This window comes from Larimichthys crocea, chromosome XXI (genome assembly GCF_000972845.2).
Source record: "Larimichthys crocea isolate SSNF chromosome XXI, L_crocea_2.0, whole genome shotgun sequence".
NCBI lineage: Eukaryota > Metazoa > Chordata > Actinopteri > Sciaenidae > Larimichthys > Larimichthys crocea.
In genome coordinates, this window is record NC_040031.1 from 4,873,772 (window position 1) to 4,899,660 (window position 25,889).

The following is a 25,889-nucleotide window of genomic DNA, read 5'->3' on the forward strand; positions in this document are numbered from 1 at the left end:
CTGCTAATGCTGAACAGGTACCTGCAGTTGCCTGACAGTCCATCTTTGAGGAACAGCAACTGAACACCAGCAGGAAGGCCAACATGACAGGAACAGTAAGAGGGGCACCAGTGGAGCACGAGGAAACACTTGTTGCGTGACCTGCCAAAGTTTTTTTATTTTTTTATTTTTACAACTGCTCAACAAGAAGATAAGAAGCTCGCTATCAAACGTGTGCTTTTATGAGGGGATCATCCACTCTTATTTGGGTAAAAAGACACCAACGGGAAAAACAAGACCAAGGCTAGGCACCTCATCTTTTACGAAAAGACAGTTTTGAGCCCCATCCTTGATTTTATCTCTGAAAGTGAGGTCCAAAACATAAGTCAAATTACATTGGATGAATTACATATTAACATATGACATCTATAATAAATATGTATATATGTATATATACATCCATATATCCATCGACCTATTATTTGTAACCACAACTGAGTTTGGGTGAGAGGTTGGGTACACCCTGGACAAGTCTCCAGCACATCATAGGGCACATAGAGACAAACAACCATTCACACTCACATTCCCGGTGAGAACCCACGCAGACACATGTATATTAGGTGTTAGGTGTCTCTGCTGTAATAAATGGAACATTGTATCATCATGTGCATTCACAAAAAAGCATCAAATGATATGATGAAACTGACTCTGCCCCAAGAACGGAAGACCAAGAGTTACTTCCGCTGTAGAAGATTCGTTTTTACAATTACCAATAACTGGACGTCTGAATGAGAAGATGTGCCCAAAAAAGACTGGTACTGACACACACACATACAGACACATAACCGGCAAACATCACTTATGAGCCAAGGCTAAAAACCACACAGGCACCTTCAGAAGGTTTTTTGTCCCCATAGTGTTTGAGGTCCCCATGACATGACTGTGTAAACAACTTCTTCTCCCCATAACCACACCACCACCAGTGCACACGCACACACACAATGCCTGATCTCTCTAATCTGGTGTTGGATGCTTTACACTCACGTCAGTAGGTGGCAGTATGGACCTCAGCTTTCTGTTGGACTACGACTTATTGACAGGATGGAGAGGACTGAAAACAATATTGGCAAGTGAGAGGAGGTGAGATGGGGTAAGTGTAACTGAGTGAGTGTACATTTAATAATAGACATAGCATCACAAATGTACCAACGTACAGGCGACGTCAGAGGTTTTAAACGCTGTTATTTCAAATGAATACTAAAGTGCATGTGATTGAGCTTTAACACTGATATGATATGATAGGGGTTTGCATATAAACTGGTCCCAAATCCAGTATTTATCCATGCCAAATTTCAGAGACAGTCATGCTCCTTTTGTTTTACATGCAGAGGAAAGGTGAGCAAAACAAATATGTAACTCAGAGACTGACTTAATGGAGCATAGGTCACATGTCATTTTCATGTGCTCCGTTAGGGAGTATATTTAATAATTTTGGAGATGTGGAGTCATTGTGGAGGCAGCTACAGTGTTTTTGTAGGTTCCTGTGTGTACTTATTCAGCAGCTTGTACGCTGAGCTGATCTTTTTTCTCTTCTCCTTTTTTTTCAAGAATCCATATTTTAATAACAGCAGCAAAGAACTGTGAGGACTTTTGACATCATGGAGGTTGTGGTTGGCATACTAAATGTTTTCCACAATGAAGCCAGTGGATGGTCCGTCACACTCAGCCTATTCCTTGTCTTCCTTGGTCTTCTCTATTGGTGAGTAAATGCTTTCTAAATGTTGTTCGTGATGCTGAAGTCACTGTCAATTATGTCATCTAATCACACGAATCCAACACACCCGTTCAGATATTCCCATTCAGATGTCCTGATAGCATTTAATGGGGAAGCTCAAGCTCAAACTCAAACAAGCTGAACAGAGGGTCTTGTCTTCTTCAACCAGACAGTCGACAGGTGTTCACATCAGTCAAGATTTTTGGAGGCAACAGGGCAAAAGATATATTCTTCACTGTATTCCTTTTTTTAATCCCTATTTCTCACTCATCTGCACATCTCTATCTTCTAGGTATTCAGTTTACCCCTTTTCAGTGCTCTCTCAATGTGGCATCAAGCATCCAAAGCCAATACCTTTCTTTGGAAACATATTCCTGTTTCGCCAGGTAAGATATTGCTCCAGTTCACATTAAACTGAGCCCTTGTAGTTCCCTAACCTTTTTTTTCTTTGTCTTTAACTTACATTTGTACTACTTTAAACACTGATGTAAAAATCTTCCTTACAACATATTACTGCTACACCCAGTAGTATTGTTTGTTTGATGTGGGTGTAATCCAGATAGATTAATGTATGAATCATTATATTGTGTTTTTAGTTTATTTGGAGGCAGCCTCTGGTTTGCTATCGAGACTGTTTTACTAATTTTGCTACTTGATCAATACATTCAGCCTTGGATAAATAATATCCATGCTAGTATAGCATTTTCCACTGCTAAAAAATAGAAAGCTGGAAGAATAAAAAACACTCTTTACTCATGAAGAATCTGCTCTGTTTTCATGTTATCAATATTCAGTTGATCAGGCAAAGTAGTCATAGCCCCTGTAGCTCTGACCACAAAGCAGGTTTCAGTATCTTTAAATGAGGCAAGTCTGTCAAGTATCCAGAAACCAGAAGGATTCAGTGTTAGCTGAGCTGCAGCCTCAGGAAAAACTCTGATTTAACTAAGTACATTTTTACATCTGGTTTTGTGGGATGTTATTTTTACTCTGTTGTGATATTGCTCTTTTACTTTCAGGGTTTTTACAAGCCTATCAATGATATCATAAAGACACATGGCAGAGTTTGTGGGTAAGAAATACTTTCTATCTCAACATCTAATAAAAGGATGATCTGAACATTTTTATTGATTTGAATTCTTCCATTTTGTAAAATTAAATATATGTTTGCTCGATAAAAACACATTAGCAGTTGTTGTTTGATTTGACTGAAACTCTGCTTGGCATATCTTAGGTATTATTTGGGCCGCAGACCAGTGGTGGTGGTCGCAGACCCTGACATGCTCAGACAAGTGTTGGTCAGGGACTTCAGCAGCTTCTCAAACCGAATGGTGAAGACAATAACCAAAGCATGCCCATGTGTATTATGTGCTTACTCATGACTCTAACACAATTTTTTATGATATAATGACAACAGATCTTTGTGCCCGTACTTTGTGCTCTGTCTCAGATTTTTCGCTTTGCAACTAAGCCCATCTCTGACAGTCTGGTCTCGCTGAAGAATGAACACTGGAAGAGAGTGCGGAGCATCCTGACCCCAACATTCAGCGCTGCCAAGATGAAAGAGGTGAGATATAAATGTGCCCATTGATTAGAATCATCTTATTTTTTGTAAAATTTGACAGTTAGAAAAGGTCATACATGGCTGCATGATCAACATCAAATACTTCTAAGTAATTGTATGGAAAAATATTGATATAAAGCAGTTACTGTTCATCCACTCAGTTTGTGTGTTTATTGTTTTTTTGATCTATAAAGGCTTCCTCAGCTGTATAGCTTCAGTCTGCTTTTTATATTTGTGGAAACTCATTGAGCCTTTTCTAATGAGCTATATTTACCAGACAGGTTGATTGTTGTCTTCTCTTTCGCAGAAAGTCACAGCAGTTATTTCTCTTAAATTTCCTGTAGATGGTTCCGCTCATCAACACAGCCACCGATGCCCTGATGAACAACTTGAATGTTTACGCTGAGTCAGGAGAAGCCTTTGACATTCACAAGTAATCACACTTGCAGTGAACAGAGGCTATTAGACTTTTGGAATCTTTTCCTGTCCTCCATCATAATTGTGTTTGTTTGTGTGTGTGTGTGTGTGTGTGTGTGTGTGTGTGTGTGTGTGTGTGTTTTGGCAGGTGTTTTGGCTACTTCACCTTAGACGTTATTGCCAGTGTGGCATTCGCAATTCAGGTGGACTCTCAGAACCACCCGGATGATCCGTTTGTCCACCATGCGCATATGTCCCTCTCGTTTTCTTTCTTCAGTCCCATCATGATGTTTTTCAGTCAGTTCAATTTAATATTCATTGTTTTATATGTAAATTATAGACATAGTAATAATAATAAGCATAGACCTCAAACACATGAAGCATAAAAATATGTCCATTGTATTTGCTTGTACTGATTGTAGTTTTCAAAGTTTCACCAACACATTTGATTTGTGTGTCCAGTTGCTTTTCCATTCATTGCGGCTCCTCTCGTGGGACTCATCCCCGACAAAAGACGAGACCAGGTGAATCAGTTCTTCATCAACAGTATTCAGAAGATCATCAAGCAGAGAGAGGAGCAACCTCCTGAACAGGTGAACGGCATTGACATTTTATAATCTTAAATACAACACAACTGATAATTTCTGATGAATTGTTTTAAAATGAAATGTATTGATTTTTTTTTTTTTCTTTTCTTTTTTGCATGTAGAGACGTCGAGACTTCCTTCAGCTGATGCTGGATGCACGAACTAGCAAGGAGTTAGTGTCTCTGGAACACTTTGACACAGCAAACTCTGCTGGTGAGTTCAATCACAGGAACCAGCAGACACAACCGTCGGCCTCTGATCAGGAACACCCACATGAGCCACCCACCAGGCGTCCACAGAAAAAGATGATGACTGAGGATGAGATCGTGGGTCAGGCTTTTGTCTTTCTTCTGGCGGGGTACGAAACCAGCAGCAACACGTTGGGTTTCACCTGCTACCTCCTGGCAATCCACCCCGAATGTCAATGCAAAGTAAAGGAAGAGGTGGATGATTTCTTCACCAGACATGTGAGTGTGTTGCTGATCTAATAGTTACGACATAAGATTTTAGTTGTGGATTTATCTCATCTCTTGTGTTTTTTCTTTTGCTGTAGGAGTCACCTGATTACACAAACGTCCAGGAGCTGAAGTATTTAGATATGATTATAAGTGAAGCATTGCGCCTCTATCCCCCTGGATTCAGGTAAATTAAGAACATTAAATTAGGATGAAATATACATTTTTACTAGATTTTAGTACTGTCACGTGGTACTGGTTTACTTATTTCTGCACATACATGCAGTACTGGGAATAAAATGGCATTTTACCTCCGAAAGGTTTGCGAGAGACATCGAACAAGACTGCGTGGTGAACGGCCAGTTCCTCCCTAAAGGAGCATCGCTGGAGATCCCAGCAGGTTTCCTCCACCACGACCCAGAGCACTGGCCAGAGCCTGAGAAGTTCATCCCAGAGCGGTAGGAGACTGTTCTTAATGAATAAGAAAAACTATGTACCTCATGTTTCATTATCATCTAAATCTGACACACAGCTTAACCATATTTCTGAAGGTAGTGTGAAACACCCAATCAGAACTCTTGATATGTTGTCACATAACTTTCTGGATATTACTCAAGCAGCTCAAAAGATGAAACACGTTAGGATATAACTATCATGACTAAAAAGAACTCACAGAGGTCACAGTATGAAACGCTTGGTTAATGATGGCTGCATCAGTTTCCTGATATTGTTAACACGGTCTTTCCTGACAAAAGGCCTGGATTCAGGGGTCAGGAAGATGTCATGGCACTACTGTCAGGACATAATGACAACTAATACCTTGTTTTGTCTTGTAGAAATGTTTTCTGTCAACAGTGAATTTGAATGAACTTCATGCAACTTGCAACAGCACAGCATAAAGACATTTGTTTGTTCTTTGACTTTGTTGCACCAGTCAAAGTCTTTAGCATGAACATATGCTGTATACACAACCTTGAAACTTTCTGCTGTCATGTATGTCTAACAATACTACAACCTTGATTGCAGAACGCCAATATTTGCAAATCTATAATCAATTCAGTACAGAACAAAGACAAAATATTTGACATTCAAACTAATAAACTTCATTGTTTTTTTCAGTTTAGAATATTTCATTTCTTTCAGTCATTCACAAGCAAGAATGGACTACTTTGATACAGACTGACTCTTAATATTATTTGTGGTCGATCTCCAGATTCACACCAGAGGCCAAGGCTAGTCGCCATCCATTTGTATACCTGCCGTTTGGTGCTGGTCCCCGTAACTGTGTGGGAATGAGGCTTGCGCAACTGGAAATCAAGATGGCTCTTGTGCGTCTGTTCCAAAAGTTCAGCATCGTGGCCTGCTCTGAGACCAAGGTGAGCTAGACTCTTTAAACACTAAAGACAACAATCTGTTAAAACAATGTTTGCGTCTAAGAAAGGACCCATAGACACAGAAGACACACTTACAAAGTAATGACATTACAAAGACATTCTAAATTTAAAATCCATCAATTTAAAATCTGCTTATCTGGGGTTTGGTCGCGGTGGCAGCAGGTTTAGCAGGGTGCTCCAGACGCCCCAATTGAACGTAACTGGAACACCTCCAAAGGGAGGCGGCCAGGGAGCATTCTAATCAGATGCCCAAACCACCTCAGCTGGCTCCTTCCAAGGTGAAGGAGCAGTGGCTCTACTGAGCAGAGCTACCTGGCGGAAAAAGCTAATTTTGGCTGCTTGTATCAGTTTATTTAAAAAAGAATTTGAGAATTAAGCCGTTTTCGAATAGTTCCATTCTTTGCAAAGAAGGTCAACAGTCTGCAGAGTAAAACGATTTATACACACGACCTTAATGTAACAAAAAAGAAAAGTTTAAACTGGGACTGAGGGAACTGTTTTGCAAAAGCTTTGACCCTAACATAGAAATGGTTGCGAAGCTTGCACAAATGTTCAACAGAGTATCATAGCTTATTGGCAACTTGATACAGAGGATAAATAAAGAATAAAGAATGGAACAGCACAAATTTCCATTACACATGTATGGACGATGCTCTTTACATGTGACATTTTTTTCTTTGTGCAGGTCCCTCTTGAGTTGAAGTCGTCAAGCACTCTAGGACCTAAGAATGGCATATTTGTGAAACTTGAAAAAAGACGCTTCGAAGAAGGTCAAGGGAATTCTACACCAGAAAATTAGAAAGTCACAGTTCATCTTCTTGGATGGTATATTTAAAAAAAATACAAATCATTCTGCAGATCCATGTTGAGACAAAGACAATTGGATCTGGATTTTTTCTGGAGACTCTGTATAACTCGACCACAGTGCTCATATAGTGCCTTTCTTTCTCAGGGAGTGAACTGGAAAGTGGACTGATGTTGCACAGAACTGATAGACTGTAATAATAATAAGTATAGTATAATAAGTATGATTGATCCAATTGTCACCTGTCCAGTCAGGCACGGTAGAGAGGACACATTTTAGGCACTTTTTAACTTTGTGTTGATAGTTTCATCAATTGTTTTGGTGATAAATAATAAGAAGCAGAGAGGGAGATGGAGGACGTATGAATAAAGAGAGAAGAGAAGACAGGAAAAGAAATGTGCTCTGCCTAACAGAGAGCAGCCATCAGCCTCTTATCACTGTATATATAGCAATATTTCTACTGTTTAAGTGGTGAACATTTTGAACAGGTTACAGGTTACAACACTGCCCTGTCATGAAAGGTTATTATCTTAACTTTTTTTTTTCATTAACCGTTAATCTGATCAATGGTTTAATTTCACTTTCATCAGGTTACTGTTTTTCTTCCTCCTTACATTGTGTGATTCTGTTATTAATGTGTGAGTGAATTTAGGGTTTTAATTGATTTTATGGTCTTCACAAGTTACTGCAGTTATTTGAATGAACAGAAAGGCAGAAATTTATTGTACAAAGTGTACTAAAATGCAATAATGATGAGGTGAGCCTACAGAACCAGTCCAGGCAGAAAAAAATGAATTTGAGTATGCTGAAGACTTTGTTTGATGATTAAACAACTGAAAGCTGCTATTTTAGAGTGAAACGTAGTTTCTGAAAGAACTTTTTTTCCTTATCACCTGAGTCAGTGTATATTAGGTGTCCCCAACTAGCTCACATTCCTTGGGTGCAACTTATGTGTAGGAATAAAATCATTTTATCACTTTTCTCTTGATGACAATATAATTCATTATTGTTTATGAAGAACATTTACACCTAACTGATATGAAAATGTTACACAACTATTATTTATTTAACAAAGTAAATCATACCGGTTCAGTCAGTGTCTGGGAGAGATGCTTGAGAATGACACACTTGAATAATTTTCATTTTGAATGTATAATACAGATGGATTACTGTGTACAAAACTGTGGTGAGACGAGCGATGTTGTTTGGTCTAGAGACAGTGCCACTGAGGAAAAGACAGGAGGCAGAGCTGGAGGTAGCAGAGATGAAGATGCTGAGGCTCTCTTTGGGAGCAACCAGGATGGATAGGATCAGGAATGAGTACATCAGAGGGACAGCACATGTTAGAGGTTTTGGAGATAAAGTCAGAGAGGCCAGACTGAGATGGTTCAGACATGTCCAGAGGAGAGATAGTGAATATATTAGTAGAAAGATGCTGAGTTTTGAACTGCCAGACAGGAGGCCTAGAGGAAGACCAAAGAGGAGGTTTATGGATGCAGTGAAAGAGGACATGAAGGTAGTTGGTGTGAGAGAAGAGGATGCAGAAGACAGTTTTTAGATGGAGGCAACTGATTCGCTGTGGCGACGCCTGAAGGGAAAAGCCGAAAGGAGAAGAAGAAGAATACAGATGGATTACTGATTAAAATGTGTCCATGAAACAACATGTAGCAACTGTGATTAAAGATGGTTTGGGGTGTTTGAAAATGGGTGTGTATTATTTATACATTATAATGACATTTCTTGTGTTGATTTGTTCTATTGTTATATAATCACACTGACTGACAATTTGTAATGTGTTTATTACATAACAAGTGGATTTCATTACAAAACTAAACACGCAGATAATTTGTCCCCCTCAGTATCCTTTATTCAGATTTGACATTTACACATTCTTACCACAACAAAACCAAACAGAATATTTTTTTATTGATTATGAGTATTATTCATCTACTTAACAAAATTACTCCACTACACATCAGAGGAAAAAGGTAACATATCATCTGTTTATGAAATCTGAAACAGTATTTAAAGGAGTTTAAATCATCTGCTTCTAAATTTGCCTCAACTGTTCAGTTCAATTCAATACTTTAACATAATAATATACTCACAGGAGCCATCCTGTGAGTATATTATTATGAGTACTTCTGCTTTACTTTTGATACTTTGCAAGAAAGCCACCAGCTGTTTCTTGTAAAGGACATCCCAAGATTCTTTTTCCCCTGAGCAAAAAACAAGGAAACAACATAATTTTGAATTTATGAGTAATTGATAAGATACTCTGGATAAATCTGCTGTTTTTCAAAGACGACATAGATGCCAGGGTTGGCCTCACAATCAACGCAACTGTCGTAGAGGGTATTGCTGTTTCCTCTCGGTGGAGGTCGAAGATAGCTGCTGCGTCCTTTGGTGTACTCTCCCACCAGGACCAGAGCAACAAACATGACCTTGTTCACGCTGTGTTTAATGCTGGAATATCTGTCTGAGTAGGATGCATCTCTGGCAAAGTAGCTCCCTAAAAGATAATAGTGTAGTGTTGGAGAGTGTTACTATTGACACATTCCAAAAGAGTCGTAGGTTATTTTCTACTGCACACAAAAGTAAACTTTAAAAACAGGACTAATTCTATTATATTCAGCTGTTGAAACTGCTTCACTGTACCTTTGCCATAGGCTGTGCCATGGACACCACACATCCTCCAGTCGAAGTTTTGCTCACAGATGGCCTCAATCAGGGAGTGGTCTGTCCCGTGGAACAAGTACTGCTGATTCACAGCTTTCCCTCCATTCCTCTTCTTCATATGCTCTGTCTGCCTGAACACATAATATAGAAAACATGAACTCTTAAGAAAAATATCAGGCTCTTTAGCTGCTAATTGCTTCACAATGTGCATCAGCTAAGTCTGTCTGTCTGCTGTTTTAGAGCTTTTTCAAACAGCTTCCTGCTGAGGCCACAAACAATTCTATAAGAGCTGTGAGAGTGGATCAAAACAGTATAGATATGGGCCAGACAAATACAACGATGAGCTGAAACTTGCTTTAAAGCTCCATAATGCTGAGGAGAGCTGTAGATTCAGGTGATAACTTTGTGTAGGTCAGGTAGAGGACTATGATTTACCACTGAAAGACTTCCCACAGTGATGGGTTCTGGATCCTCTGGATGTTGCTAATTTTGTGCTGGGGCATGGTGCGCTTAAACAACATGTCAATCCTATTATACTCCTTCCCAGATTTGGACAGAGGTATGAGCTGAAAGATGAAAGAGTACAATGTGGATTAATGAAAGGCATAAATATATTTGATTTTAAAAAGAGACCAAAACAGTAAAACTCAAATATTGAGCCTATGCAATTAAATTACCTTGTATCCAAAGTCTGGTAGAGCATTCTTGTCCCAGTAGGATGGGAAACTTTCAGCTGTGGATAAACTGGAGCTGGGTGATGATGTGCTAAAGAGGAAGCAAACATAATAACTGTGAAGTCACCCGGTCCAAAGCATGAATACATCTCCATCTATAACTAGAAATAAAAAATACCTCTTTAGTTTGGACTCCACATCATGAGCAGACACAAAGTGAGGCCTTCGTCTGACCTCTCTCTTGGTTTTGTATTTAATATTCTCCTGAAACATCTGCAGGGTTCCTGGTGCTCCTTTGAAGTGGAGGATATACTGTTGTTTGCCAGCTCCAAAAGGAACCTCTGTATCTCTGTCTGCAAGGTACACGTTCTCCAGAGTTGGAGAGGTGACAGAGGCTGGTGTGTCACCATCACCCTAAAGAGAAGAATCAGACAGGAATCCATAAAAGCTTGTTGCCAATGAAATGGAAAAAAATTGCAGAGTAAAGAATGAAAAGGGGAACTGTAAAGGATCGAATTAAAGACACATAGCTGCATTATTCATACATGTTTGACTGACCTGTCCAAACTCGACCCATGTCCCGTTGTCATCCTTCCAGTACCAAAGCCACTGTGTGGTAAGAATGAAGTGAGGGGGCTTAGAGACAGAAGAGACAGTGGACAGGCGACGAACTGGAGACCCTCCATATGTCATTTTTCTGAAGTCAACTGACTGCACAGCGGGGGATGCAGAGCTGAAAGTAGTGTACATAAAACAATTACTTCAAGAGGATATTTCTAAAGACTTAAACGGATGTCAATAAATTGAGAATCTATTTGTTGCTTTAGAAAGAGAACTGTGGTCTATCTCTCCATTCATGCACCTTTGAATAGACAGATATCTGAAAATCCCTAAGGTGGGCGCTGGTTGTTCCGTGCTGCTTGTGTCATGTCCTGGATCACAGTAGGCCTTCTCAATTTCCTCCATATCAGGCATATCCTTCCAGGTCACACCATCGCTGTCTAAAACTTGCCATCTGTAAGGCAGGTGCCAGTGGACACGAGCACACTTTTCTGTGAAAAAAACAAAGGCAGTGGTAGACTAGATAACAAGGATGAGGAGGGAGAGACAAGTTTTTCATTATAGTTTTTTGTGGAGCAATGCCTTCTACAGTACTTCTGTATGGAGGATAAAGAGTCTGAGCAAACAGAACGGACGATACGGACTCTCAAGTTTTGCTTAAGTGTTATCCCAAATACTTTTGATATCTAAATCTTACTGTTCTTTTACAGACCACTTCCATCATAGACATTGCATGAAATCTGTATCTGATTTAAGAGAAAGATGAAATATGGGCCCCTTTTGCCTGGCAGTGTGAATTTGACACACATCTACAGACGTATATTGAGAAGTTACTGTAGATATGAATAGTTTTAGTATTACCTTTGAAGCTGCAGTGTCTGCGAATGAAGAAGAGGCAGATTTCGTTCCTGTCAGCATCATTCATGGGTTTAGATGGACAAGCAGAACTAGTGGGGGATCCAGGTTTGCTGTGGGAAGGCTGCTGAGGTAAGTTTCTCACCTCCGGTACTGCTACTGGAGATACACATACATATATCAAATGTATTGAGCAGTTCAAAAGTTCAATAAGTTTCTTTTTACAGTCCGTATTATTTACCAGGAACAGCTTGTCTCTTCTGTTGTCCCATGATGATGTATTTATTTCTGTAGATCTGGAGAATGTTTGTAATATTCTCCTGACTGAATCCCTTTAAGATCTTCAATCCCTGTGCATCGACATTATGGGACCTCTTACACGAAGAGCCAAACTTACAGTCACCCTGCACATAGTGCTGGCAGATGTGAAGCTTGGTGCAGGTAGTGGTGAACCTGCAGGAACCGTGTGAGCCGTTGCCTTTGTTGTAATGTGGGCAAATCTAAAAGGAAGGAGTGTACAGAGGAAAATTACAAGAAAAATACAGACCACTTCAGAAATATACGTAATTTTATACACAAAAGAAATATTCTGAATTCCCACCTCTGTCTCCTACTGTTACTAGTACAACCTACCTCAGGAAGCAGATAAGGATCATTCTGCAGTAGCAGCTGGAACAGCTGTTTCTCTGTCAGTTCATGAAGGCCATACCTCTTCAAAAGCTCTGCATTGTATGTAGATGCCAGAGTATGGGAATTTTTACACTTGTGTCTGAAAAATAACAAAATGAATATATTATTTCAGTTAAAGTTTTTAAAAAATGCCTCAGAGTATCCATTTGGTGTCTGGGCATAACCCATACTTTCATTGTAGACAACACCACTCATTAGTACGTTATCATTGTTTATTTGATTGCTGCCATCTTGTGGTCATATAAGGGACCTGCAGTGTGCGTTTTCTGCTCTGACTTGAGGTCTTTGTCAATATTAGTTTTGTTTTTCACAGAATTCCAAATAGTTTGTGAAGCCGTAAAATGTTTATGTCTTTTTCTCTTAACATTAAGATTTTCTGTTGTTTTGCACAATGCGAGCAGTAAAGATCCAATATGTTAGATTTATGGGAAACAGGAAATCATCAGGAAATAATAATAAAAGCATAAAACAATGATGCGAAGTATAATATAATCGCAACTGACGTGTCTGTGGGGGGGTTTTCTGAGTTCATAGAAGGCAGTTCAAGAGGGTGGGAGCCACAACTGTAAGTGTTTGGTCACCTTTGGTTTTAGGCCTAGATTTAAGCCAAGTTCAATAAGGCATAGAGAGCAAAAAGAGTCATCATAGTATTCTTGAGCAAATATCTGTTTTAAAAGATTAAACTATCACCTGAGCATAAGATCAGCAATCACCTTTGACACTGATCTGAGCTCAGTGTCTACACCCTGTTACACCTTTAAAACCCTCACAGCTCAGCTGTTTGGTTTGATCAGGCCTCTGCTCAGGCTGAAGATGGGTGGAGCTTTGCTGGAGAACAGGTCACCAAACGTATTACACAAATAAGATGATAAAAGGTGTGAGCTGTTTTGACTGATGCAAAACCACCAGGAGTGATCAGTACACACCCAGACAGCCTAGAGGCCTAAAAAGGCCTAATCCAAGTGAAAACACCTGTGTGCATGTGTTGGATTTTGAAGTTAAACTACATGGCCTAACTTTGCTTCGCTTTGACTTTGTTTGTACTTTGTTTTGGACAAAGACAACCCCTCCATGTTTAGTACAGCAACAACTACTTACCCGAAAGTGCAGTCACCGCAGACATAATACCTGCACAGGTGTAACCCGTCGCACTGTGCACACTCTCCGGGTTTTTTCTGACAGAGTCGCACACTGGTTTTAGCCACTATCAGACTGTCCGGGCTGATTATTTGACTGCCGACAGCTTTCTGTCTGCCTTCCTGAATAGCTATTCTACCGTCGTCGAAGAGGACACTTCGCAGGACTGATTCCGCGACAGTGAAACTCTGCTTGATCCTCTCATCCAGGCGCTTGAAGTCCAAACATCCCTGATTGTCGCACAGAGTTTTGGTGATTGATTTAGAAATTGCGGTCATCCTGAGTTTGGCGAAGTCACCTACGCCGCTGTTAGAGCAACTCCTCACAGCTACTGCGACGTCCGCTTACAGAGAAATGAAACTGAAAGTAAAAAGAAGAAAAGGGGGGAGAACGAAGTGAGACAGTGGCATAATAGTGGACGTGATAATAGGAATATAAAAAAGTATTCAGATGAATAAAACTACAAAATTATTGGTCCCTTAAACCACACTTTCTTTATTGGTTGAAAAGTTTACACATTAAAGAGGCAAGCACCTGAAGGCAACACCAGCCTTGGCAACCAGTGGCGGTGTTTAGTGTACCATAGCAACCATGGAGGATGAGCTTTCGTTGCTGGAAGAAGAAGTCACACAAGAACAAAAGGAACTCCTCTACCACCGAGTCGAAGAGCTAAAGTAATGAAAATAAATAATCAAGGAGCCTCTTTAATCGATTTAATCGACAAAAAGTGATTTGTTCATCTAGTTTCTGCAAATTGCTAACGCTAAGCTAAGTTGTTGTTGACCAATATGGTTGTAGCTGTTAGCTTAGCTAGCTAATATTACTAAAACATCATAATATGATGAACAATGAGCTAAGCTAACAGAAGACAAAGCATATTTATAGAGTTATTTTGTATTTTTATGTCCTCAGTACTAACTACTAGCTGGATACATTTTTAGGCGAGTAACATTTGACAGGTGGAGGTTGCAGTCAGCAACTATACAGCTAGATGCCACTCAATCCTACACACTGGTCCTTTAAATTATGAACCCTCTTTCTACACATTTAGATTGATCTTTTCAGCATAATCAACCTTCAAACATTTTCTTTATCTGACTTTGAAGACGCACCAATGCAGCCCTCCTGGCAGAGAATGACATGTTTGAGTGGTTCATCAGCCACTTGGATCCTCAGGACCTGGTGTCCCATGCTGGGGGAGACGGTCTGGGCGCAGCAGGAGCCTCCCAGCTGGAGGGTGGGGTAAGTTCGACCCAGTGACAAGACAAAACACAGTAACTTTTGTGATTGTAGGTTTTCCACAGATTTTGCTCACTTTTCACACAAAGAAATACAATATGCAGATCGGGACCTACACTTTTCATCATCAACTTGTATATGTGTGTGTGTGTGTGCCTTGCCAGGGTCGTGGAAGGAGGCGAAAGTCCCGGGTTAACATATCAGAGCGCCTTAATCAGCTGACCTTGGAACAAAAGCTTCATGTGGCACAGAGAGAAGTAACAGAGACACGGCAAGACCAGGAGAAACTCAAACAGAGATATGAGAGAATTCAGGACAGCTACAAGGTTACAACACGCCCTTGCATAGAAAAACAAAACAAAACAAACAGAGACTGTACAGTTAGATCTTATTTTGTCTTTCCAGGCCTCTCTGAAAGAAGCAGAATTGCGCCTTGCAGATATTCGAAAGGCTAAGAATGAGTTTGAACGCAGACTGCTCAAACCTATGAAAGACAACAGGTTAGAAATGAAGGAAACCGAGAAGGTGCTCCAGTACATCGAAGACAAGACAAAGGTAAAAATAAGGTTCAGTCTAATGGGAACAAGCTGTGCAAAGCAGCATCTGAGTAGATTCAAGTTTTAAGGGTTCAGGAATCAGCTTTATTGTCATTATACCAGATTACACAAAGAAAAGCAGAACATTTCCAGTCCGGACAAATAACACATAATAATAAAAACCCTGTGAGAATTTTTTTTTAATTGTTTTTCTATTTTTCTGATGAATGTTATCTGCCTTTACAAGTACTGTTGTCAACCCTACTCATATTTATCATCATCTGTACTGTTCACAATCACAAACTCAAACAGGTCACCCAGCTGGAGAAGTTTAATCTGAAGATCCAGGCACTGAAAATCCACGAGAAGAAGCTCCGGCAGCAGCTTCAACAGAAAAAAGACGTAGGAAAAGCAGAGTACGAGGTAGATAATGAAAGTCCAGAGAGGCCAAGAAAGCTGGAAAAGAGTTTTATTTTGTCAGTTGATTGTGATAGCTGTGTTTTAGTAAACGTAATGATGTTCGGTCTGTGCGTTGTCTTTAGGAAATTTTCCAGGAGTACAGTGAGCAGAGAGTTGACACAAACCTGGATGAACTTCAAGTGAACAATTTGAAAGTGCAACGTGTCCTCAGCTCACACAGGGTAACTCAGAAATGTGTGTGTGTGTCTGTGTGATTTCCTGTAGATTTATGAACTCATCTTTGCAGTCTAGCTTATCACCTTGAACATAGCTCCAGTTTATTTCTGTGTGTGTGTGTGTGTCATTGTCAGGAGAAGTTGCAGAGTGTGACATTGGAATCCACAGAGCTGAGCAATGACATCAGCAGCAGGAAGCAGTTGATGGCAAAAATTGAGGAGGAGATACAGCGTACTGAGGAGGTTTGTCATCAGTCCAATAATAAGTCAAACCTTAAACAGAACAACAACAACTGAAACAAGTCCAGCGTGGCCTCACAAAAGAAATCCACTTGTTAGCAAAGAGTCTGAAAGTTATTTGCATTCAGTTGTCACTTTCTCTCTCTTCAGGAGCGTTTAAAGGCAGAGGTGCTCAACCAACACCTGCGGCGCCAGATGAGAGACTATCAAGCTCCTGATATCATGGAGTACATACATATCAAGGACAAACGCAAGAAGCTGCAGCAGAGCATTCACACCTGGGAGAGGAGAGTTGGGATTGCTCAGGTAAGCAGTGTTTTATTCTCATCCTCAAAATACAATCAACTCTCTCCAGGATTCTCAGTTACCTCTGCAAAAATTTGCTCCACTTGTATCATACCACAGTCTAAAAGTTCAGCCGGTGGGAAACGCTTGTGTGATAGTATCCAAAACAATGGGCCCTCTATTTTCTGTTTTCGCCAGATGGCCTTGAAGACCCACGCTAAAGCCTGGAACAGACCCACTCTTACTCCTGCATACAGTACTGAGGCTGGAGCAAGATCTGCAGAATACCAAACTCCAGTAAAGCTCCCATACATATCAAAAAACAGCACATAGAGGTTCAGAGAATTGGAAAAAAAGCCAACTGGATTCATTACAGAATGTGTGCCGTAGAGAAAGCTTTGTAGAGAGAACACAATACAGCTTTAATCCTCATCGTGTCTTTTAGTTTTTTTCCCACTTGATTTTTACTATACACCGTTATGAAGAATGAAATGTTAAATGTAAGACCGTTCTCCATCAAGTTCTATTCCTTCAAACTAAACTTTGTAAACTGAATTATATTGAATAAAAATAATAATTCAAATCTGGGCTGAAACACTCTTTTCTTTGTGCTCTCACCACTCATACTGTCACAGACTGTCCGTGTGTATGTGTGCTGCATGTGTTTACTCATAATGTAAAATGTGCAGAGACAACCTCAGGTCACAGCTGTAGAATGTAACTGAGTAAATGTACTCCAGTTTGGCTCCTTAGTACAATTTTGAGGTGCTTCTACTAAAATATTACCGTTTCATGTTACTATACAATTCCACTAGATTTCAGAGGCAGATATTTGATTCTATTTAGATTTTAAATGCAAAATATTTGATCATTTTCAAGTATTATGGATTGCTGAAGACTATGAAGAACATGTACAGAAGCTAAAATAATATTCGTATTAAAGCGCTGTCACAACATTAACCATTACATACAGTAGTTATACAATAATCCATATAACACTAATTCTGCATAGGTATATTGTTGATAAGAATTTTGAGTAGTAAATTGAGTACTTTTAGTTGTAATTGAGTCTTTTTACATTGTGCCATGTAAAATGAGTTCTTCCATCATAGTCTATAAATGAGCAAAAGTTGAAGTTACTGGTCATAAAAAGCGGGGGAAAGAATCCACCTCAGACTCGACAAACTATTTCCTTTATTAGAAAGAAATCCTTGGAGGTATAAGCCCTCAAAGAACTCTAAACGTTATGATGTTACATGCCATATATACAGTTATATACATAAAAGTGCAATGTCACAATGGGTATGCTGTTTATTTATTATTAATTCTGTCATATAACTTTGGAAAATGGCATCATTACTTATTCATGTGTTGTTGTTTTTTTACCTGCACTGCATTTTCTCAAAAAAACAAAAAAACAAACACAGCATCTGACATGAAAATGCAACAGTACAGAATGTCTGAAGTTCCTCTAAAACATTTTCAAAGGCACTTTCACAAGTACATACTACAGATGTACAGAACACCACAGAGTAGCTGAAAGCCTACAGACGGCATAACTGAGTCCTATTGTTGATGATGGTAACATAGTGACAAAAGCACACTATACAACTGGCTTCATACTGGAGGTTGGACACTCGTATCTCTGGGATATTTAATCTACATAGTTTGTTCTACAAGTTATTTCTACCCAGAAACACAACAAAACATAACAAAAATGATTACAAAAATAATAAAAGTTAGTAAGTCAGAAAATCAATCAACTTTTGATTATTATACACACAATACCTGTCAAGTCAAAGATAGTGTAAACCTGCTGTTAGATAACATCGCTTATTCATTGCAAACAAAGTCTTTTCTCGGTGTTGTTATGCTAGCCAAACATTCCCAGGACATGCACCCACTTCTGTTATTTCTACAGTACGGAGGTTATTTTGAAAAAGACATACAGGGGTGCAGTCACACAGTTGGAACTCTGGCACATACAGTTTTTTTTTTTTTTTGGGGGGGGGGGGGGGGGGCGCTATTGCATTTGAAATTATTACTCGACCTGGAACACATGAGCTGGCTGACACGGGCTGTTTATCACTGTGTGGCATTCAGAGGTGTCGTCATCCACAAATGCAGACAGAGGAAGCCTCAGTGTCAGTCAGAGAACAATAAAATAAAAAATAAAAAAAACACACACACACACACACACACACACACACACACACACATTTACTGACATTCTAGAAGCAGGGGGAACATATTAGGAGGCTTTTACACTAACAGTCATTAGGTCCATGGCTACCGGCAGCACTCCCACAGGGCGCTGCCATGAGTCTATACACATCAATCAATATGAAGAATACCTACGTCATATATGGAGGGTCAACATCCATGCTTCACTTGTACAGTCATGTCTTTGGGTAGATAAAGCCAAGCAAGGCATAAAAGAAGCTCTGGCATGTGTTCCACACCATATAATAGCATATGTGTTGTATATATCGTAGGTAGGAGATGATTTATCGTCTGAATTTTTCACACTGGTCACACCCCATAGATTATACAGATGCAAAGGCAGAAGTTATTCGGCATATTTTATCCCTGCAGCATGAGTTATCTAAGCAGGAAGTTGAGAATGCATCGAAATGTTCAAAACAAAGTTCATCATGAAGTAGTGGTTTTATCCAATAGTTATTCCAGGCAATATGTTCAAAGAAATTTGAGTGAGTCCAGCACAGAGGTGATCAGATGGTACGCCCGGCCAAAGACAGTTGCAGAGTTTACACGCAAGTGGAAAAAAAAGCACACTGCTATCAGTACTATTAACTATTAACAAAGTACCGTTAGTTGTTAGCACGTAATCAGCCCAACCTTCAAATCATTTCTCTTCAGGTAGTCACAGCACCTTTATAATATTTAACATTTGAAACTGAAAGTCAGTATAAGGCCGTTAAACCAGTTCACAACACCTTCAAGGGCCCTCCTAAGTAAGAGCAGAACAAAAATAATAATAAAAAAATTGTATAATCTAGTTGTGTGAGAATGCCACTCTGGTCACTACAGTTCTCATCAAGCTCCAGGTTCAGGTTCAGGTTCAGTGGTAAACTGCTACTGTACATGCAGCGTGCTTTCTTTAGATCATACACAGTTCATGAATGTGTGTAAACTAAACTATCTAGTGTACGTTTTCTAAAAACCTCGAAGGAAGCCTTTGTGATTTGTTGTTTGAATTTCTTTAAAATAAAAAGACATTTGTTAGATAATTTTACCCTAAGCATATTAACACATAACTGTGCACATGTTACTAAGACGATAAGATTTGTCTGACCGACAGATCCGTCTATGTTGTAACTCCTACATCAGTCTCCCTGTCAGAGTCCTCTTTATTTTCACCACAAAGGAACATACGTCCTGTCCAGGTCCATGTATTTTACACACTCTTAGATGTTGTTTGTTATTTGAAGTCCAGACACTGGTAGCGTTTTGCAGCCCCCCTGGAAGTTGATTGAGAGTTTTTGTTTTGCATCTCTGGTTCCTGTCCCAGGAGTTACATCGTGCAGGACTTGTCCAGAGGGTCCTGAGCAGCTGGAGGCTGTGAGGCCTGGCTGGACTTGGGCAGGACCATGGGCTTTGGCCTCAAGGCAGGAGGTTTGAGCTGCACCCCCATGCGGGGCGCTACCACAGGCTTGAAGGTACTCATGGTATCGCTGGAGGAGCTGGTGCTGCGGCGGATAGGTGGCTCAGTGTTGGCGGTGGACCTCAGCATGACGCCGTGGATGGGGCTGAGGGACTCACTGGAGCTGGCCGGTGTGGGACCCCCGCCACCGCTGCTGCCAGAGGTCTGCCGCTGCTCCAGGGTATCCAGCACCACGTCGGGGGCGTGCTTGGCTGAGCTCTGCCGCTCCAGCTCGCGCAGCTCATTCAGAGCAGTGTTCATAGTTTCTTCTATGTCCTACGAGAGACAGAGAGAGAGAGAGAGAGAGAGAGTATGTGTATAAGGGAAGAGTGGAGATGTAAAAGGACGATAATAACACTGGTGATAGAGATGCGAGAGACGATAGTACAGAGAAGAAAGAAGTGAGAGATGAACAGCAAAGATGTGAGAGTAGGAAGAAGGTGGAGTACAGTTTGGTAGAAAACATTAAAAAAGTGATGTTAAAAGACCACAGTGACAGTTTTCAAGAAAACACCAAGCATGCATTATACATGCAGAGAGTTAGTAGAGAGTATCATTTTGCACTGGTACCTCTCCCTTTGCATGCTCATGATTTTGGACAGCGAAGGAGATGCAGAGATGACAAGATAAGTTCATCTGAACATGCTCCCAGTAGGCAGACAGACAGCCCAGCACAGTTTAAAGTGCTCTCTGTGACCTCTGCTTTCTAACTGAGTCTCTATACAAACATGGTTTGTGTCAGTCGAATTAAAGCCACCACCTTCATATGGGCAGTGATGTGGTTTGAATACAAATTATTACCAGTTTCCAGGATATTTTGGAATAACTTCAAATTTCAGTGTTCTTACATGCTAACAAGTAAACGTAATATCCTGTGATGAGTCCCAGTGTCGAGCTATATGCTCCCTGCTGTCTGCTGCCTGTGAAGCTAGTCTTTTGCGTGTATTTAGCACACGGACACAGTTGCAGCCAGAGGAAGCAGAAGACAGGGACTGACTATGTTTTTACAGGGCGGGGCAGGGCTTTGATGGTGGAGGGAGCTGCGGTCGGGTCGCCGCTCGTCCCGCGCTGACCTGTGCGATGGTCTCCGGATCCAGGGGCTTGCCGCCGTGATGGTGGTGGGCGTCAGTAAAACCCGTATACTGCCCCGAAGAGGTAGAGCGACGGATTGGGGGGCTCTCCATCTTCTTCAGTGACTCGTGACGGCTGATGTTTGTCAGGCTGCCGTGCCCAGTGCGGCGCCGACGTTCAGGGCTGTCCATGGGCATGTGGTTACGACTCCGCAGCATGTCCCTTGGGCTGAAGTGGCCTAGAACTGGGGAGCCCATCTCTGGGGTGCCTCCATGCCCTCCATGACCGTGCTGGGAGGGATGCACCATGCAGTGGACATCGCTGGGGCGGGCAGGAGGCCGCCGTGATGGTGGTTCTGATCGTTTCTTGTGTCTGCTGGGATAGAAGAAGAGATGGGGAGGAAACAACAAAGAGAAATATTTATTTATTACAAATATACATTATAGCTTTTGTATTTTTACCTGTTACCACATACCTTGCGTCTCCCAAATCTACAGTTTTAGCAACTAAACTGGATCCACAAAGTTCACTACTTTACAATATGTGCAGGGCATGCCACATCGTCACTCATCAGTGTTGTAAGAGGAACTCTGAAGTCAGTGCTTAACAGCTCTGACAAGCTTATATGGAGAGCAGGTAGAGTGGACCTGGCTATCAGCCAAAGGAAGGAGGCCTGTGGTTTGTCAGAGCACCAAAACAGGCTCCCTGGGAGAAGCTCCAGCTGCTTCAGCACACTACGGCTGTCTTCTATCTGGACCTGGATCAGTACGGCACCACACGTGCCTAATCTGACATTTGAATCATGGGGAGACAGAGCTGAACATGAATGCATGTATGTATCTGGTCAGACACACACAACCTTCATACTCACACAGACTCATGTTTGCTCAGTTACATCTAACATCCACTCCCTTGGTGCTGTTGCTCCATAAAAGGCCAATAGAGCAGCATATCATTCTCACTATGCTTTGCACAACAGTGGCTACACACAGCCTGAGTCAAGAGATGTCCAGGATGTTTAATCAGAGAAGATATTTTCACTTCAGCACCTAGATAACAAAATTTAAGTACAACAGGTTTCAAAGAGCTACACTTTAATAACACAGTTATAGATTTATTATGTGACATTGCAGAAATTAAGATGATTTTCTTAAAAGGTAAAATTAAACTGATAATATAATTTTATAATTATGCAGTTACTCTTTCAGTTAGAACATTTTTTGAAATGGTCGAGAACTTGAAATATTAAATCAATAACATCTGAAAGCTGACACGTGACAGATTGACTATTTTAATTAGTCCGCCGACCGCATTATTGGTTCTTTGTGATGATGAACAAGCAGAGAATAACTCATCCTTTAATCACTTCTCGGAGGCAAATGGCTTCATTCGAGAGTTTACGTCTGCCTAATGAACGCTGTGTCAGTCATTATCATTAAGATTTACAGGAAACTTCGTCACAGCGCTAAACAAAAAAGCAATAATCAGTACGGATATGAAGGGCTGTAGTGCTCTCGGAGAATGTAATTGCAGCTTGGCATCTCCCCCAGTCGTGTCACTTCATCACAGAAAACTGCTCATCTACATTAACCAGAAAATCTCAGGCCAATCCCAGCGGCCGTGTGTGCTTATGTAAGACTCTGAAACCCATACCTGCTCACAAACTGCCAAACACTATAAATAAAAAATATGAATTAATGTGCACAGAAATAAACTGAACCAATACTTATGAATAATAGCTTAGACACTGAAAAATACAGACATGATGTTGCTTGTGTCCCTGCAGTCAGTCAAAAGATTTTTTTTTTTTCCAGACTGCAGTCAGAAATCAGGAATAGTAAACAACTGCAAGAATCACTGATGAGCAGCAGGGGGAGCAGTCTACATTTGTAACACCAGTTGCCCTGTGGGACAGAGTGTACAACAACAAGCACTGCAACTTACTCTGGAGGCTGTCACCACACTCACAGCTCAACCTTTGTTTATTGTGGCCTTAGCTAATAATAATGTAAATCACAAGACATTCCATGAGCTTCCCTCCCTCGAAACAGAAAACAGACCAACTGTAATACACGGTGTGATCCCATCAAGTGTGATCTCTTCTCTATGTATCCTTGCCACTAAAAGAGGCACTAATATAACTAATAATCTTGCTCCAATCCTGATGCCAAACTCTAGTAAGAGCTCCTGTCTGGTGAGGGCGTTGTTGATTGAGAACACCAGGAGACGAAGGTATCTAAATAAAGCTCAGGATATAAATGATTCAACACTTATGAGGATTGCCTGAATGGATGAGCAGAAAAGTGAGCAGAGGTGGAAGACAGAAGGTGAAGAGAGAGGGAGAGAGAGAGAGAGTGAGACATGTGGGGAGGGGGGTCACCTGGGAGATGATGACAGGTAGAGAGTGTTGGAGACGTGAGGCTTTGGGTGTTAGAGAAGCTTCATTAGGGCTGATGTTAATAAAGATGATTCATTCAGATATATTCTCCATCCACATACAAATACCTGCAGCTGGTGTAAATATTGCCTCTAGGATGAATCATCAACATTTCAGCAGCGAAGTAGAGCGGAGTGAGTGCGGCTCTGAATAAAATAGCATTTGTTCGTGTGTTTGGCAAGACCCAGTAACAGACGTTTTCAAGGTCGCTTACTCCACCACCAGAAATGCAGCAATGTAGAGAGGAGCAGGAGACAAAATACTGGCACGCAACCAGCAGACACTGCCAAAAAGACTGAGGTGTGATTGGATATGTGTGTGTGTGTGTGTGTGTGTGTGTGTGTCTTGCTCTCTTTGCATGTGTATGTACAGTATGTTCCACTGGGACTAGCTGATGACTAACCACCACTGAGAAATGGGTATTTAATACTCATACTTTACAACTGCAACTGTCTGGCGGGAATAAAATAGAGTGGGAGAAGTTTATTCCTCCACTGGCAATTAGGCTGAGAGAGGTGAGCTGAGGATACAGGATGACTGGGGGAAGCAGCGTATGTAACACTGAGGATTGGGTGCACACTGTACTTGTCGTGCCCTGCTTCCTTCAGGTTTGCTCATATAACAGGTGAATCAGATATATGCTATTAAACCGCTCTCGGAGTAAGCTTGACTTGAAGTAAAAGGTTGAAAATAAGGATTGTTTTCATACAATATTATACATATCACTCTGAGGAGATCTCTATATAAAACATTTATTTAAAAAAGAAAGTCTGTTCATACATTATACATTGGGCTTGTGTGTTTGTGTGTGTTTGTGTGTGTGTGTGTGTGTGTGTGTTCACACCTGAAGCTATTTAAGCATCTTAGATGATGCAACAGTGAGGTTGCTGCAGACATGTTGCTGCTGGGCTGTCAGCCATTATTGGATTGGCCATATCTCATTAGATAAAGCCAATGTGAAGTCCAAGATGGTCATACATTGGTCACACTGGTGTCAGGAGGACTGGCAGTAATTAACACAGTGCGATGCTTGTTAAGCCTGAAAGGAATGTCTTCATGTCTATTGCACTGCTGAGGGCAATAAGAACCTATTAGTTATTCTAAAATACTGCATGATCCTTTATGGACTTTGGTTAAATCTTTATTGTCATGTGTTGTGACATCTTTTCTTTTGAATTTTCTAGTGATCAGTGTGAGTTTCTTCTCTTTCCACCCCATGAAATTCATACTGTTCAATACACACTATGCACAACATCAAGGTTTGTAAAAATGCAAATAATCAGACGTTTGTAAATTCTTAATATAAATTGCTTAGGAGAGGCTTTAATATTGCAGTTCAATATTCCAACCAGCGCAAACCAACCTGGTAATGTAGGCCTCAGAGATCCTGGTGTCAGTGGGCGAGCCGATGTCTTTTCCTGAACATTTATCCTCTCCAGCGTGGCCGCTGCTGGCCTCGCTGTCAGCCTTCTGACTCAGGGTGTCCGAGAAGTTGTCATCTCTGGGACACAGAGACAGAGTGACATTGAGACATGGAAAGAGCAAGAGGAAGTGACAGGAAAACAGACAGGCAAAATAAATAAAAAAACAGAATTCAGCAAATCGGTCGATCTTTCATATTTGCGCCGTTCTTCTATGACAGTATTTGATATCCGTTTCCTGTGAGTCAGCACGTATCGCTCTCTTCCCCAAGGTCCAGTGAGTCAGATGAGTCATATTCCTGGGCCTCTCAGTATTCTGGTGGTGCACTGTTGTGGTGACACGCATTCATCACACACACACACACACACACACACGCCAGCCAGCTGTATGGGTTTCAGAGGGGCTTGTGACTGGATACTGGGTACAGTTGGTGCCTGTCAGGTGGCAGTAATCAGAGCTACTGAGCTGCACTGGTGTGTATTAGCCGATATAAAAACCACTTCTTCGGTGTGTCCACATGAGTGCACACAAACAGAGACAGAGCAAGGACGAGCACAAAGGTGGCAGTAAACAAAATTTATAGACGGACAAGGTTTAAAGTTTAAACACCCCGACACAGGAGTCTTGAGAGAGATATTGTGCTGAAGTGGTCTCTCATATGTCTCCTTTGCATGTTTTATTCTGGACTCTTTTATGGGACAAGTGAAGATCACAACCCTGTGTGCTCTTACACTCCTCGGCCTGCTCTGTTTAAGTAGAGAGCACGATGTTACTGAGCTTGGGGACAACCCG

At 40.9% G+C, this 25,889-nt stretch overlaps 4 protein-coding genes across 10 annotated transcripts in view; 2 read left to right on the forward strand and 2 right to left on the reverse strand.

Annotated features, from left to right (window-relative positions):
- Positions 1 to 1,028: 1,028 nt before the first annotated feature.
- Positions 1,029 to 7,960, forward strand: tbxas1 (thromboxane A synthase 1 (platelet)). Its single transcript, XM_027272841.1, has 14 exons — positions 1,029 to 1,129; positions 1,588 to 1,738; positions 2,046 to 2,139; positions 2,770 to 2,822; positions 2,985 to 3,081; positions 3,201 to 3,317; positions 3,659 to 3,747; positions 3,880 to 4,028; positions 4,194 to 4,324; positions 4,441 to 4,785; positions 4,872 to 4,960; positions 5,094 to 5,231; positions 5,987 to 6,149; positions 6,853 to 7,960. Exons 2-14 carry the CDS (start codon positions 1,638 to 1,640, stop codon positions 6,964 to 6,966), a joined length of 1,680 nt encoding a protein of 559 aa, XP_027128642.1. The 5' UTR covers positions 1,029 to 1,129; positions 1,588 to 1,637; the 3' UTR covers positions 6,967 to 7,960.
- Positions 7,961 to 8,751: 791 nt separating this feature from the next.
- Positions 8,752 to 13,968, reverse strand: parp12a (poly (ADP-ribose) polymerase family, member 12a). Of its 2 annotated transcripts, none has more exons than XM_010736882.3 (11): positions 13,530 to 13,968; positions 12,375 to 12,510; positions 11,983 to 12,241; positions 11,748 to 11,897; positions 11,188 to 11,377; positions 10,884 to 11,058; positions 10,504 to 10,739; positions 10,329 to 10,416; positions 10,087 to 10,217; positions 9,631 to 9,782; positions 8,752 to 9,484 (listed from the first exon to the last, which is right to left on the reverse strand). In XM_010736882.3, the coding sequence occupies exons 1-11, from the start codon at positions 13,844 to 13,846 to the stop codon at positions 9,228 to 9,230; spliced, it is 2,091 nt and encodes a 696-aa protein (XP_010735184.2). In that variant the 5' UTR covers positions 13,847 to 13,968; the 3' UTR covers positions 8,752 to 9,227. The 2 variants fall into 2 exon arrangements, with proteins under 2 accessions (XP_010735184.2, XP_010735183.2); XM_010736881.3 differs by having other exon boundaries at positions 11,748 to 11,900.
- Positions 13,969 to 14,030: 62 nt separating this feature from the next.
- On the forward strand, positions 14,031 to 17,081 carry cfap263 (cilia and flagella associated protein 263). Its single transcript, XM_019276599.2, has 9 exons — positions 14,031 to 14,242; positions 14,675 to 14,810; positions 14,972 to 15,133; positions 15,213 to 15,362; positions 15,656 to 15,766; positions 15,886 to 15,984; positions 16,114 to 16,221; positions 16,369 to 16,524; positions 16,702 to 17,081. The coding sequence occupies exons 1-9, from the start codon at positions 14,160 to 14,162 to the stop codon at positions 16,834 to 16,836; spliced, it is 1,140 nt and encodes a 379-aa protein (XP_019132144.1). The 5' UTR covers positions 14,031 to 14,159; the 3' UTR covers positions 16,837 to 17,081.
- A 599-nt stretch (positions 17,082 to 17,680) lies between these two features.
- Positions 17,681 to 25,889, reverse strand: part of srgap1a (SLIT-ROBO Rho GTPase activating protein 1a) — a 78,193-nt gene continuing 69,984 nt past the window's right edge. For 2 of the 6 annotated variants that reach the window (XM_019276635.2, XM_019276637.2), the window contains exons 20-22: positions 25,039 to 25,176; positions 21,241 to 21,610; positions 17,681 to 20,443 (exon numbers count right to left, since the gene is read on the reverse strand). In XM_019276635.2, coding sequence (XP_019132180.1) covers positions 20,039 to 20,443; positions 21,241 to 21,610; positions 25,039 to 25,176 — 913 coding nt within the window. In that variant the 3' untranslated portion in view covers positions 17,681 to 20,038. Of the gene's footprint in view, positions 20,444 to 21,164; positions 21,614 to 25,038; positions 25,177 to 25,889 lie in introns of all 6 variants that reach the window. The other 4 variants (XM_019276636.2, XM_019276634.2, XM_019276639.2 and 1 more) reach the window with 3 other exon arrangements.